The 14,763-nt window shown below is 40.3% G+C and overlaps 1 protein-coding gene across 1 annotated transcript in view; it reads right to left on the bottom strand.

Moving 5' to 3' along the window:
- Nucleotides 1-14,763, bottom strand: part of NIM1K (NIM1 serine/threonine protein kinase) — a 209,572-nt gene that overhangs the window by 33,338 nt on the left and 161,471 nt on the right. The window contains exon 3 of the mRNA XM_078677291.1: nt 7,470-7,738. Coding sequence (XP_078533417.1) covers nt 7,470-7,738 — 269 coding nt within the window. The remainder of the gene's footprint in view (nt 1-7,469; nt 7,739-14,763) is intronic.

Here is a 14,763-nt window from a genome sequence, read left to right as displayed (position 1 = left end):
TGTCAGGAGGTTGCTATGAAATTACGTGATTCTTTCAGTGTCAATAATGACCTGACATAAATAACATCATGCTGCATTTAGCAGACAGCAAAATGTGCACACAGTTAGAGTGGATCACTGGAGAATGTTACTAATGTTACTAGAACAAACTGAAATATCTCCCTTTATTTTAACAGACAGGTTATACAAGTTGTGTGGGGGCATGAGACACAATTTGTTGATGGAAGAGATTCGGGTGAAGCTGACATAAAGTTAAGCACTGACTTAAGAATTTATTGCTTAATTATTCATCCAACAAAGGGAATGTTTCTTCTATAAAACACTTAAATATAACTTGAACTGTTTTGGAGCAATAACGCTTTCATGTGTCAAAGTAGAAAATTTATCCTGGGCCTTTGTCATCCCTTAGGCACTACTACACAAATCGGAATCCTGAAGACTATCACCAATGTACTCTAAGACCAATGTACATCTAAAAGGAGAGATAAATATTCTCTCTGCGACACCACTAGTATATGAAGAAGAAAAGGAAAAGGCTACAACTAAGAATCATATAAGGATATTAAGGTATCCCATCACTACACGATATCGTGCCCAGTGTCATCATCTGGGAACCAAACAGTACCCACCCAGGCTCTCTTACAAATCACCGCCAACGTCTTCAGTTTACTATTTCTGTTACTTAAACTGTGTCATCACCTTAACTATTCTTACATGTGTATTTAAGGGTGAGATCCACTGATCATTGGCCTCCTTTAATACCATTCAACAGCACTTCCCTTATAGGGTGAGTGTATTCCCTAGCTTTGTACCACTTGGACATGTCGGAAGACCTTGTGTTTTCTTCTTACATTTCTTTATCCTATTTGTTCTAGTGCCGCTGTCAATTGAACAAACACTCACACTCTTCACTTTTATATGTTTTATTCTTACTTTATATAAAACATTAAAAAAATATCTCCATGGGAGTTGTTGACGCTTCCACACAAATATATTGCTGTTTAACTTTGATCAGCAACACATTTTGGTCTGAAAGTAAGCTCTTTTCTTGAAAGGATGATTGTTTCATCTCTGCAACCAAATGGAAAGCAACAGAACTAATAAAAAACAATGTGTGAATATAACTTGTGAGTAGCATAACCATAACACATATATGTTTACCTTCATGATTCTAACTCGATTAAAAGCCTTGAGTAATTCTGCTAAACTATACTCACTGATGCTCTACAATTTCCTTGTAAGGATTACACTCAATGATGTGTCAGCGGGCTGTTTATGGTAGCAAATGTTACCAAATTTTTTTAAAATTCCACATTGCCAGTCATATAGCTAAATAATACGAAAACATTAATTGAATGGTTTTCATTCCCATATAACTTATACGATCGCATGATGAAACCAAAGGGTCTAGAACTGATTTACTAGTCTAACAATCCCCTAGGTTAACTCGTAATTGCTGACCCATTAAACAATATACATATTTACTGTTTCAAGTGCTGTTGTAAGCCCTGGTCAGAACACCAATTGTGGAGTCTTTATGCTGCTCAAATAACATATTGATCAATATGTCCTCTACAGTGTGCAGCCTCGCTTATTGAAATGTTGGAAAACATGACCAAGTGACAATAGTCTCTTTCCAGTACATGTATCATCCATAAATTCTCTCTGTGTGCCGTTGCCCGGCCACTGAGTTTAATTGCAAACTGCACTTAGGGCCTGATTATGATGGCGGTCGGAAGAGCATCCAACCGTCATCCTGTCGGGAACGGGAGCGCACGACTAGCTGTCGGCGGTCCCGCCTTTGGGATAAGGATGTGACCGCCTTCAAGGTGGTCACAATCTGTATATTTTGTATTGCGGCGTGTGCTGCGGGCTGTAGTACACGCCGCAGTCCAAAATACACACAATATAACATATCCCTGCACTTTGTGGCCGGCACCATGCAGTACCTGCCACATGGTGCAGGGATATATGGAGCCCCCAGGGTATATATCGGAGGGCCAAGGAGGAAGGGTGCCTGCTATGGGCGCCCAAGTCACTTTCCACCTGCTTTTTCATGGCAGGTTTACCGCCATGAAACGGCTGGCGGAGAGGGACAGTGTAATCCTACAGCGATAACCTGAGCAGGCCCCACTACTGTTGTAGAGATTAAAGTCCCTCCGATGCACCAACGGGCTCTTTGAGCCCGTCGGATGCATGGCGGTTGGTCTCTCCACCCGCCCTCCATCATAATGCGGCGGGCAGTCATGCAGGGTCCGATGGACGGCCTGACGGTGGCGGTCCCACCACCATCGTAATGAGGCCCTTAGTTGGGATGCGGCAGTTGTAATGCGGTGTATACCAGTACGTTTGCTTCAAAGTGTTCTGATTCACCAAGGCTGCTGTACTATGGTTCAAAGTACTACCTGGCACGTATAGTATTAATCTAAAAGTGCTCGGTTCAATCTTAGTTATGCATAAAGCGACTACAACTTTATTTTGCTGCAATGCTAAGCTAGAAATGACTTTGACTAGCCTTTGTAGGACACTTCCTAATTTTTCATGATAGCCAACTTAAGGCTGAACAAGTATTCATGCATACTGGTTATATAAGACCATTTGAGAATTACTTGTCCTACTTTAATTCAGAGTGTTGCCTAGCCTGTAATAAACAACTCAATGTGCATGGACCAATGTTGAGTAAACAAACTGTGTAAATGATTAAATGTGAACTAGTTAATGGTTTGGGCTTACCATGTACAAGAGACTCTCCCCAATCCATCCATAATGTCCGGATATGAGCTTGCAAGTGGTTTAATGAGCCTGCCATGCATTGCCATATGTCTACTGACACTGCTGATGCAGTGCATTTTAACATTTCGAGTTGTTTCTTTAATAAATTAATTGCAACTTTCATGTTTTTTTCTCTCCTCTGCAGGTGCCTTATCAAGTGCTCGTCAGTAACAATAAAGTAATTGTTTATTGTAGAGAACCATGAGATTTAGCATGTCTAATCCAATTTTGGCTCTGGATTTTTAGCAAGTAGGGATGTGAAAGAGCCTCCTGTATCTGGCCAGACTGACTGACTAACTTCAAGTCTGCAAATCTGTTTATTCTTTATTTGACTCTGGGAACCTGGGGAGTCTATCTAGGACCAGAGAACTTCATCTTTTGAATGGACTGTACAGAGGGAGTCGGTGGGATGGAGCTTCCAGAAATTACTACTGTGTTTTAATTGTGTATTTCTTAGAATAGTCAGCAGATTACGGCAGGACTTCACTGAGAGAAGATCTTTCTCACTCTGCATATTCCCCTTGTCTAGGGTGTTAAGCTTCACACTTGAATACCATTCCAACCAAGACAATCTTAATTTGGTTTCTATGATGCTGACACCTTCCTCTCTAAAATAATTCTCTTTGATATTTTCAGAGCTATATTTAGCTTAGGGAAGTTCTTCTATGGAACCAATCTGCTTTATTCTGTGCTTTGTATCTTGTTATATTTTGTATTCTCTTCTTTATAATATACACATTCAGATTGCATGAATAAATGGATGTGTACTGCCTTTGAATACATTGATTTTACTAAATGATAGTTGTTTGTAAACTGACTACATTTTGGCAATAAACCTTCATGATTTGGACTCCATCTTATCAGTTGTTAGTGTGGAACCAAATTGGTTTCACTGTGATTGAAATGTATTGCCAATGCTAGCTCCTTTCAAATGCTTTCCGCTGACAACCAAAGCTCCATATGACCTGTTGAAGCTCTCGTACCACGACTATATGAGAATCTTCAGGTACCGCTAAATCAGATCCATCACTGTGATTGTGAGCAAGCACCATGTTGTCCTGTGGTTAAACTATCTTAGAACAGAGCTTAAGTGAATTACATTATATTTATCATTCTCTCGCTGCTAGTAAAAATATTGATAATACTGTTCTAAAAAAATCGATAATGATATTCTCAAAAGAGGAAAAGTTGTGTTCTGTGAATAATGGTTTTTTTAGTGCTTAAAGAGAAACCGGACAAAAAAATGAAATGAACAGCCATCTTGCAAAGGTAATCGATCGTAGACATGTACTTATTTCGGTGTGTTACAGACATGCTACATGGCCAAAGGCACCTGACATTTGTGATCCTTAAGCTATGCTAACTTATTTATGGCTATGTTTGACGGAAAAACAATTCTCAATAAAGCAACATGGATCAATGCACTGAGAGTATATCACAGATTCATAGATGACATATTTTTATTTTAGAAAGGCAGCAAAGAAATACTGGGATATGAAACAGAACCACTTAATAAAATAAATGAAACAATAGGTTTCACTTATTAAACCAACCCTGAAAAAATAACATATTTGGAAGTAATGATAACAAAGAAAAATGCCATTAATAACACAAACATTTATAGCAAACCACCTTATCACACCAATGTGCGATTCTAATAGTTTTCACCAATATGTGCTTAAAAACACTTGCCATATTTGCAGGTTAAAAACACACACACACTGGGCTTGATTTTTACCTTGGTGGTTTGTATACTCCATTGCAATGGCACTGGAGTATACATACAGCCAATAAAAAAGGTCCACCTGCCTCATTTAGATGCAGGTGGATCATAGGTGTAATCATGGTAGAGTGCTCTGGCTCCGCCATAATTAAACCATTCTAACGGCCATGCGGAATTAGGTGCAGTCAGAGGCAGACCTCTAATTCCGCCCACCTAATTTTGATGGTCGGAAGTAGAGGTCAGTTTTCACTACTTGTCACCGCCAAGAAAACCCTGGCGGTAAGGGGAGATGACTCCCATGGTGAAGGGGGAATTATATTTTTTATTGTCAAAAAGAAAATCCTGCTTTGGGATTTTATTTTAAGAGCTATGTTAAGCGCTTATAAGCAAACAAATATTGAAGAGGTGCCCTGACACTGAGAGGGTAAACAGCTACTACATCAAGTTTTTAAAGTCTTTCTTAAATTCAAATTAATTGGGGTTTTTTAAATAAAAAGGAACCTAGTTTGGTGTAAGGCTACATCATGTTGACAGAGCCCCGCGCCAAACTATGAAAAGTACTGACAGGAGCTTCTGTTACAGCGGTTCCTGGAAATACTGTAGAAATGACAGCCAGCTTGGGGGTCTTTCTAAAATTCGGTGGGCAACAGCTCCATTAGGGTGATGGACTAATTTAAATCAGCCCCATTGTTTCCAATCCTGGAAGATATTAAACAAACAAAATAATGATGTGCCAAAGATTTATTCAGAGAGGGTATCCCAAAGAAGGGATTGAAGTAAAAAAAAAAAGAGTAGAAACTAAAACAAGATCAAAACTTTCGAAAGATAACAACATAACAGACAAGAAGGAAAGACTGGTATTTAGGTCCACATTTTCAACTAGTAGAAATAAAATCATGAAATGAATATTGGAACATTGCAAAATACTCCAGATCGAACCCGATTTTACCGGTCTTTAGAGTACACAACCTTGGTTTTCTAAAAAAACATCAAGGACAATAAGTGAACAGAAAATAGCTAGAAAAAGATCAATTAAAGAAGGAAATCTGCTGGATTTAGAGGCTTGATAGGATGCCTAAGATGATAGAGCTATTTGTACTGGGCTGTCAGATACAGATATTTTGAGGATAACATAAGATGAAATACAGCACACTCCCACCAGAAGTCATATCATAGAGTAGATTGAATCTTAACATCCATTAAGTAAGGTTCAATTATAAAGGCACATACATTATCCATGGTTCATGTAAGGAGGTCATCACACATTCATAATAATCCTAAGGATCGTGCATGTGTGATGAATTAGGGCACGTAGCATGTCTGTAACACTCCAAAATACGTACATATGTGCACAAGCAGTTACATTTCAAGATGGCGGTTCAGTTTTGTGTCAGGTTTCTCCTTAAGCATTAATAAACAACATTTATTTACAGGAATCCATCACATTCACTCTTATTAGAATATAAAGAAATGTAGAATTTAGAACATTATTATCGATAATTTCGCTAGCAATAAAAGAATCATAATAAGTATAAAGTAACTTTAGTGAAGTTTTGAGGTAGATTAAACACAGGGAAACATGGAACTCGCTCTATCCGACAGCATGAGCAAATACCAATGTAGGAGTAAAGTACTTGTTCAATTGTCAGAAGCAACAGTATAAATAGGAAAAAGAAATGTAAGAGAAAAGCATTAAGGGCCAGATGTAGGTAATTCATATTTACCGACTCTTAAATACCGCCGAATTTTACCGATTCGGTATTTAAGAGTCGGTAAATATGAAGGGGGGAGATGTAGGTATTTCTAGATGTTGAAATACCGAATCTTTAGAATTCGGTATTTACCGAATCGGTAAATACCGAATCGGTATTCCCTATTGTTTCCTATGGGCTGTGAAGCCCATAGGAATCAATGGGAAATACCGATTCGGTAATTACCGAATCGGTAAATACCGAATTTTGCAAAGGTGCAGGGAGTGTCACTTTGACACCCTCTGGCACCCCAAAAATAGGCATGTGCGCCATGTGGCACACAGACATGCCCTGAGGGCATGTCTGTCTGTCACATGGCTAGGTGTGCATGCACACATGTGCATGCACACCTGAATTCGGTATTTTAACACCCAATTGGATTGGGTGGTAAAATACCGAATTTGTAGGGCCTTTGGGACTCAGAAGAGTCCCACCTACATCTGGGATTTACCGAATCGGTAAAAATACCGATTCGGTATTTTACAGAATCGGTAAATTTACCGAATCGGTAAATTTACCGATTCTGTAAAATAATGCCCCTACATACCAATTCTTAAACACCGCTCGGTAACGGCCGAAAATACCGATTTTCGGCCGTTACCGACCGACCTACATCTGGCCCTAGGTCTTTATGCAAGTCCACGTGCTACAAAAAGAGTGACAACAACACTCATCCTACAAGGGAAAGTGCTGTTATGAAGTAGAGAACTAAACAGGTAATGCAATCCATCTTACTACAAGCAGGCATTTTGAGTTTTTCAGAAGGAGGAAGCTTCTGTTAAGGTGGGACTGTTAGGAGAGTTACGGGAAAAACAGCTCTCTTAAGATGAGTAAGGGAAATGCAATTCTGGTCAGAAAGGGGAATCGTACTCTTTTAATAAAGAGGGTAACAATGGACTGAGAGGCCACTGGCAGCCTGAGAGGAATGAGACTGTAGCACAGTTTTTACATTTATACAATTTTCACTGCTAGAATGGTTACTCTATCATAATCGCCTGGAGCAGAAAAAAGTGTCATAATTTACACAGATCACTGTGGTATGAGAGGTGCTTGAGCAAAGTAGGTACCATGTGCAACTCTGGTTTATGAATACTTTGTCTTTAGCCCAGCTAATAAAGGATTTGTTTCTGTATGTGTTATCAAAAACAGTGTGCAGCATAGATTCTGCTTGGGATTTGCAACTGGGTGACTGGGCATTTCCCCAAAGTTGTACAAAAACATACCATATGTTTGACAGCAGACATGATCTGTGAGAAGATAAGTTTACTTTCTGCTTCTGATAGCTTTCCATCGGTGCTAATTTTGGCAAAGAGCTCCCCGCCGGCCGCATATTCCATCACGAGGTGCAGTTTGGAGAGTGTCTCAACAACTTCATAGAGTCTAATGACATTTGGATGATGCAATTTCTCCATGCTAGAAATCTCACGAGACAGCAGCCGTTGAGTCTTTGAGTCCAACTTCGTCTTGTCCAGTATTTTAATTGCTACTTTCTCTAACAAAAACAAAAAACAACAGCACATTATTATTCAAATGTTAGAAAACACACATAATAATAATTTTGTTAACGAAGTGGACATTAAACATTATCAAGCATTAATCCCAAACTGTAAGCTCATACCCTGTCCCAAACAGGGTATGAGCTTACATTTTCAATTGGCTTTCAGAGTGAAACCCACATTGCATAAGCTGACTGTAGAGGTGGCACTACGGTTATTACCTGGGTTGTTTAAAATAAAACATGAAATGTGATGTAATATGTGAAGCAGTGCATGGCGGGGCGCAAGTTATAGTTAGCTCAGTAAACTGTAACTGGTGAATTTGAGTGTTTGTTTATTAAACATTAGTTTTTGTAGTATTTGTACATCTAATAACATCACTTTAACATTTTGTTTTTTTCAGTGAATTTCTAGGTTTGTTTTACCACAAGCTAAAGTCTTATTACCTTTTTCAACTATAACATCACTTTAACCTTTGTTTTTTTCAGTAGATCAGAGGTTTTTTCAATATAAGTTAAGATCGTTTTACCATACCTAACTATACTGTTAGTAGAATGCCTCAGCAGGACCCACTTCAAATGCTTAGTGTAGGATTTGATCTTGCGATTCCTGGATACAAACCACAGTAAATGCAAATCTAATCCAACATCTAATAAAGTCATACAATATTTTTTAATTATTATTAATGTCTCTTCCCTGCACATCCAGGCACTATGTTAACTGTTGTGATTCTAATAGGCTTATGGTAAATGTGCAGAAAACTAAGATATTGATCTTACCTAAGTGAATGAAGAAATGTGTTTGGTTTCTCAATAAAGTTTCACTAGAACAGGTCAACATATATAAGTATTTCCACAGATCTACATACTGGGGCTCGAGGTTGCCCTAAGCAATAGTTCCCCAATGTTGGAATGCCCTTTTGAGTCTATGTAAACCTAACTTGCATGTTTTATGGGTTTTTATCAGCTCGTCTGTAATATTTTCCCATACAGAGAAAGGTTTGAAATGTACTCCTGACAAGGACAGAAGTAAAACTTCTTGCAGGGCTGGGGAAAAAAGTGATTCGTGGGAGTGTGAAGTTGTTACCGCTCCAAAGATTTCCGCATGAGCAAATCTACTAATGCATATTTGCTAGTACTAAAATGCAGTTCACAAATATTTTCTAGGGATGTGATTGTCTTACCTATTTCTGTAAATTCTTGTGAATTCATGAAAACTTTACCTCTACATTAATGCAAGGACATGTGTCACGGGTGCACTTTTGTGAAGAATTGGGCCCCTATTTAGGGTTGGCGTTAAACAAGACCTTTTATCTTTATTAAAATTCTCTCTCTTTCTCCCTCTCTATCTATGGGCTGGTTTCACTGTGATTGAAAGCATTTTGCTCTTTCACAAAGAGCATATCTGCATACAAAATAGTTTTGTTCAGTGCAAAGATAATGTGGGGTTTTTGAGACCAAAATATATTTTTCTTTTGCCAATGTTTGTTGTAATGATGAGGGCCTGGCAGCTCCCACAGCAATAAAGTTTTACCAAAACCATGTCAAAACAAGACACGCATTGACAAAACCAAAAGGCTGACCACCAATGTCATAACTATTTGCTTTGCCGATGCTTGTTTATTTTTATGTTTTAGATAATTTGTTGCAATTGGTGTCACTGTTTTTCCATTTTTATGGTTTAAATATCTTTATTGGTCTTTGCTTATTTTCCCTTTTCTTATCTATACTACTATTATAAAGAGAGAACTGTGTCCTTTGAGCCAGGTAAACTCGAAAAGTACACCACCAATCACAACACCCAATACAGCGTTGGAAAGGGGAGGTCCAGGAGATGGACATAGGCTATACATTTGGGCAACATATACATTACAAATTGAAAACAATATTCGGGGTAAAGTAGTTCCTTGTGGGCGTTCTTCTGCTGTTAGGTAGTAGCATGGGCGTGTCAAACTAAACCTGTGGGCGGCAACATTGGCAGAGGGGCATGGCCCATACAACGTCACTCGCTTCCAGGAGCTGCGAGCTTCAGGCACACAGAGCGCAGCAGGCACACACAATACACCGCGAGTTCAGTAACACAAAAACTCGCTGCATGAAGACAGAAACTCGCTGCAACATTGAAGCATCTATAGAAGTAAACGATAGTGACGGTGGGCACATAAAGAGCGTGGGCGGTTGTAACTTACTGAGGGAGGGGACATAAACAGCGTGGGTTTGAGGGACGTCGCCATGTGTAAGTAAACGGAAAAAACATTCACATATGCCATGAATGTAGAAGTTGATGTGTATTCACTTCAGGCAGACACACTCGGCCCCATCAGTTCTGTAACTACGCCTTATAAGGGGCGCGGCTTCCATCAACGGCGCGGCTTCCATCAACAAGAAGCGTTACGTAGGAACGCTACATTCATGGCCCGCCTATTGCTATTACATACGTCATAGCCTTCATGACGCCACGCAAAGGGTTCCCTAAGGAAAACAGACACAGACTCGATGCTCCTGCTGCTCCCGCTGCTGGCCACTCTGCTGAGCGTCTCCTGCAGCGGTGCTGCCCCCAGCCCCCTTCTGCCCCGGACAACGTCGGGACGGGCTGCTAGTATTGCATAACGATACAGGAGTATCTGAGACATAATCAAATTATTTATTTATTTCAAAAGTTTTATATAGCGCGAACGTGATCCCGAAGGATATCGGAGCGCTTTACAATTTAGGAACACGGTATATCAACAACGGGTTACAGAGGTAGATTTACAATATACAGTGAGGCATACATGTTTTTCCAGAAGGTATTTACTGGTAAATCGTTGTGTGCTACACTCTGTTCGCACTCCTACACTGCACTTCCCAATCTTTATACAAAATCACCTGTGCCATATGCTAAAACATTCAGTTGTAACTGATCCATTGGTACCTGGCGCACATGGCATTAGCGCACACAGGAGATTAATGCATGGTTGTTTCAGCACTTCAGTGAGGGGATTGTGCAAAAGAAAAAGAGAAGAGGATAAAGGAATGTGCCAATAAGACATACTTTATCTAATCTGCAAAAATCTAACAACATAGTATAGAAACTGCCATCGAAAAAGAACAAATGGAATAGACATTGCATTGGGTATGGAAATGTGCATCCTGTACATGACAATATGGTGGCTCGCCACGGTGGGACCATGTGAATGTTAAAAGTAATTGCCGTGTGAGTGCATGGTCAGGGGCCAGGGGAGTCTCCCATAGCAGGCTTTGGCTGTATGTAGGTTACACAATGGTTTTCACTGTTTTTCCATTATGAATATTTTTGGGAAATACTAGCATACATCAACACATTGTATTAAAGGATGCTTCAAAGAAAGGTACCTAAAATTACACAGTAGTTTAGCAAAATGTTTTCCTAGCTGCATTTTTTTTATGAACACTTAATTTAGAAAGAAAGAATCATCAATCCTGCTTTCATGCTTTTGAATATACTTGCATCTAATCAGAGAGTATCCTGGAAGTATTATATGTAGCTTCAAATTGCTAAACTTTGAAAACATCTGTACAGATTTTTATATGGAACTTACATTTCCTCAGAGCGATCACCCTAATAATAATGGCTTTGTAATAATGAACCATAAATAAGTTCAAACAGCATTAATTTATGGACATAAACATTACCTTAACTGCAGACAATGCCCTTAACGTAGTACTCTAATCTTGCAGCCAAAGGGTCTGTGCTGCATGGGGGTTGTGACCACTTGTCCCAAGGACAAAATAAACATGAAAACGTGTTGTCCCCAAACAATATGTCCTGGACGTTGGGCTATAGGAATTTCTCATCCCTGCTTAAATTATCTTTTTCTTTTTGTGGTGTGTTATAACATTTTTCTAAAGTGTGCAGAAAGAAAAATAGAAGCAAAATGAAATGCATGGGTAATGGCAGTTCTAATGAGGTACAACATTTCAGTCAGATAAATAATACTGCTTTAGGTAAGGAGTCATTGGTGCTGAACATATCTGGACAACATATTAAGAGAAAGAAAGCTTTATGTGCTATAAGGATTGGGGTCATCAATGTCAATATGTATGTTATGTTAAGTTTATTTCTAGGGCGCAGCGGTTACCCAAGGGTGTCCTGGTGCGAGTTACCTGTCCTTTCAGCTATCACCAACAGAAAAAAATACTTATTAAACAGCCATGTTTTCAAGGCCCTTCTGAAAGCCAGAAGATCTGTGGCATTTCTGAGATGGGCCGGGAGGTCATTCCAGGCCTCAGCAGCTCCGTAGACAAATCTTCGTCCTCCCCATTATACTTTTTTTGTGGACAGGACTATGACCATTTTGGCTCCTGACGAGCGCAGATTTCTTTCGAGTATGTACCAATTAACTGTTTCTGTAAGTAATCAGGTCCAGTACCTTGGAGTGCTTTAAATACAGTACACAGAGATTTGAAAAGCACTCGATTCCTCACCGGGAGCCAATGTAGTTTTTTTGGTTCGTTGGAGATCGCCGCAAACTTGTGCGTCCTAGTGAGTAATCTGGCGTTTTGTATCCTTTGGAGTTTATTTATATAACGTTCTTGAATGTTTAAGTAAAGGCTGTTGAAGTAGTCAAGCCTCGACAAAACAAGTGCGTTGACCAGAGTTTGCCGGCTCGCAGCTGGCAAGAACGGCAGTATTTTTTTCACTGTTTTAAGAATAAAGGCGGTTGAGGATGAGATTGCATTGACTTGGTCGTCTATTAATACTCCAAGGTTTTTTATTTTCTTCATGGGAACAGGAAGTGATCCCATTGTTGACGGCCACCAGCTTAGGTTCCAGAAGTTAGGACCATTTCCAAATAATACAACTTCTGTTTTGCCTGAATTAAGCTTTAGACAGTTTTCCGCCATCCAACCGCCCACTGCTTCCATGCAGTTGTGGAAACGATTGCCCATGTCCACCTCCTGTCCTGGCAGCAGAGACACCGAAAGTTGGGTGTCATCTGCATAGGAGGTGAGATCAAAGCCAAAGGTGTTATTAATAGGGCCCAGTTAAAAAACACTGAACAAAGTAGGGCTCAATGACGACCCCTGCGGAACACCGCGGGGCAGAGCAAAGGGTTTTGATTGATATTTGCCCAGGGATACCACTTGCACTCTATCCGCAAGGAAGGATTGCAAGAGTTTCCATGCCTTGTCCTGGAGTCCGCATGACCTTAATCGGTCCATCAAAAGATCATGATGGACCATATCAAAGGCCGCAGATAAATCTAATAGGATCAAGGCAGCCTTTCCGCCTTGGTCAACTGCTTTCCTAATCTCATCTGTTGTTTTTATAAGATCTGACCCCGTACTATGACCTCCACTGAAGCCATATTGAGTTGGATTCAGAGCTTGGGTCTGTTGAAGAAAGGGGCTAAATTGTGTGTTTAATGCTTTTTCTATCAATTTTGCTGGTAGAGGGAGAAGTGAAATCGGGGGGAAACTGTTGGGGTCGTTCGGGTCCAGATTAGGCTTTTTGAGTAGGGGTAAAATCGATGCCACCTTCCAAAGCTTGGGAAAATGTCCAGTATCGATGATATCACTGAAAATGGACGTGAGTGCCAGGGTGATAGGTTCCACCGCAAATTTGGCCACGGCCACCGGGCAAGGGTCATATGGTGACCCTGATATAGCCGCTTTGAAAAGGCTGCGCGCTTGGTCCGTGGATAAGGCCTCAAATCTGTCAAGGATGAAGGGGAATACTTTGGGGAGCTTCTGGTCCTCCTTCCTTATGCTTCCTACTGCACTAGAGCCATTAAGCACCGAGAAGATAACTACCACTTTGTTCAAGAAGAAATTGGCAATATTTTCGCAAAGTTCCTGACTGGACTGAACTGTAGCTGGGTGTGGAGATGCCAAATTTGAAACTGTTCTGAACAGTTCTTTGGCCGAGTTTTTAGCCAACTCAATTTTACTGGCGAAGAATTTTTGTTTAATGGCAATCAGAAGTTGCTTATAATTTAGTAGACTATTTTTATAGGCCTTCTTTTCTGTATCCTTATATTATATAGTGCGCTCGAGACATTTACACTTGAGTTTTTCATTTTTCAATTCTTCTGTAAACCATGGAGCAGAAGGGGATGATCTTTTAGGAATAATACTAATAGCTGGAGATAGTTTACAGCAGGCATTCTCCACCCATTTGGTATGTGCGATTGTCCCTACCTCCACATCCAAATGCATTTGGGTTGCCGTGGAGGTGAGAAGTTCCTATAGCGCATTCCTGTTCATTTTATTCCAAGGTCTAAAATCAATCTGCTTCTTAATATGTGCCTCACCTGTGCGCTGGTCCCTGAGGGCTAACACAAACTGAACAGCCCCATGGTCTGTCCAAATGAGAGGCAATAACCCAGTGAACTGGAGACCTGGATGGTTCATAAAAATACCATCCAGGGTATGTCCAGCCACATGAGTGGGGCCTATGACCTGCTGCCAGAGGTCAGCACTATTCATCGTATCAAAGAGAGTGCAGGGCTCGACAAATCTAAAAAATCTTACTTGACCTGCAGGTCGAGTGAGTAGAGTTTTCTACTCGACCTAACAGCAATGCACTCGACCCACAAATTGATCGCATATATATTTTTAAATGGATAGGAGCAAATTCTGATCAGAATGTTTTGTGTGAAAACAGTATTGAATTCAGGGGCTTCCTATCAGAGGTAACAGATAAAAACGGGGACTGAAACAGGAGAAGAGCAACACATACTACATAGGAGTAAAGCCGGCTAGCAAGGTGAGCCTGTGAATGAAGAGCAGACGGGTATTACAAAGTCACCCTGGCTCACTTCCAACGTGCTGCACACCAAGACATAATTTAATAACATATTGAATTGATTCATTGTACACCTAGACGAGACCTGGTATCTGACAGACAGACAGCGTAAATGAGCACTTTTTTGAGGAGGAAAAAATAAGGGACTCCAAGAACGGCTAGCGGGGGAGGGGCCGGGCCGCCATTGCGGAGAGGGTCCTAGAGATATATGTCCAGAATATGAGGTGTTGCAATAGACAGACAGAACATTTCG

This window comes from Lissotriton helveticus, chromosome 2_1, assembly GCF_964261635.1.
Source record: "Lissotriton helveticus chromosome 2_1, aLisHel1.1, whole genome shotgun sequence".
NCBI classification, from domain to species: domain Eukaryota; kingdom Metazoa; phylum Chordata; class Amphibia; order Caudata; family Salamandridae; genus Lissotriton; species Lissotriton helveticus.
The sequence above is the reverse complement of the archived record's forward strand: the minus strand, read 5'-3'. Positions and strand labels throughout refer to the sequence as shown.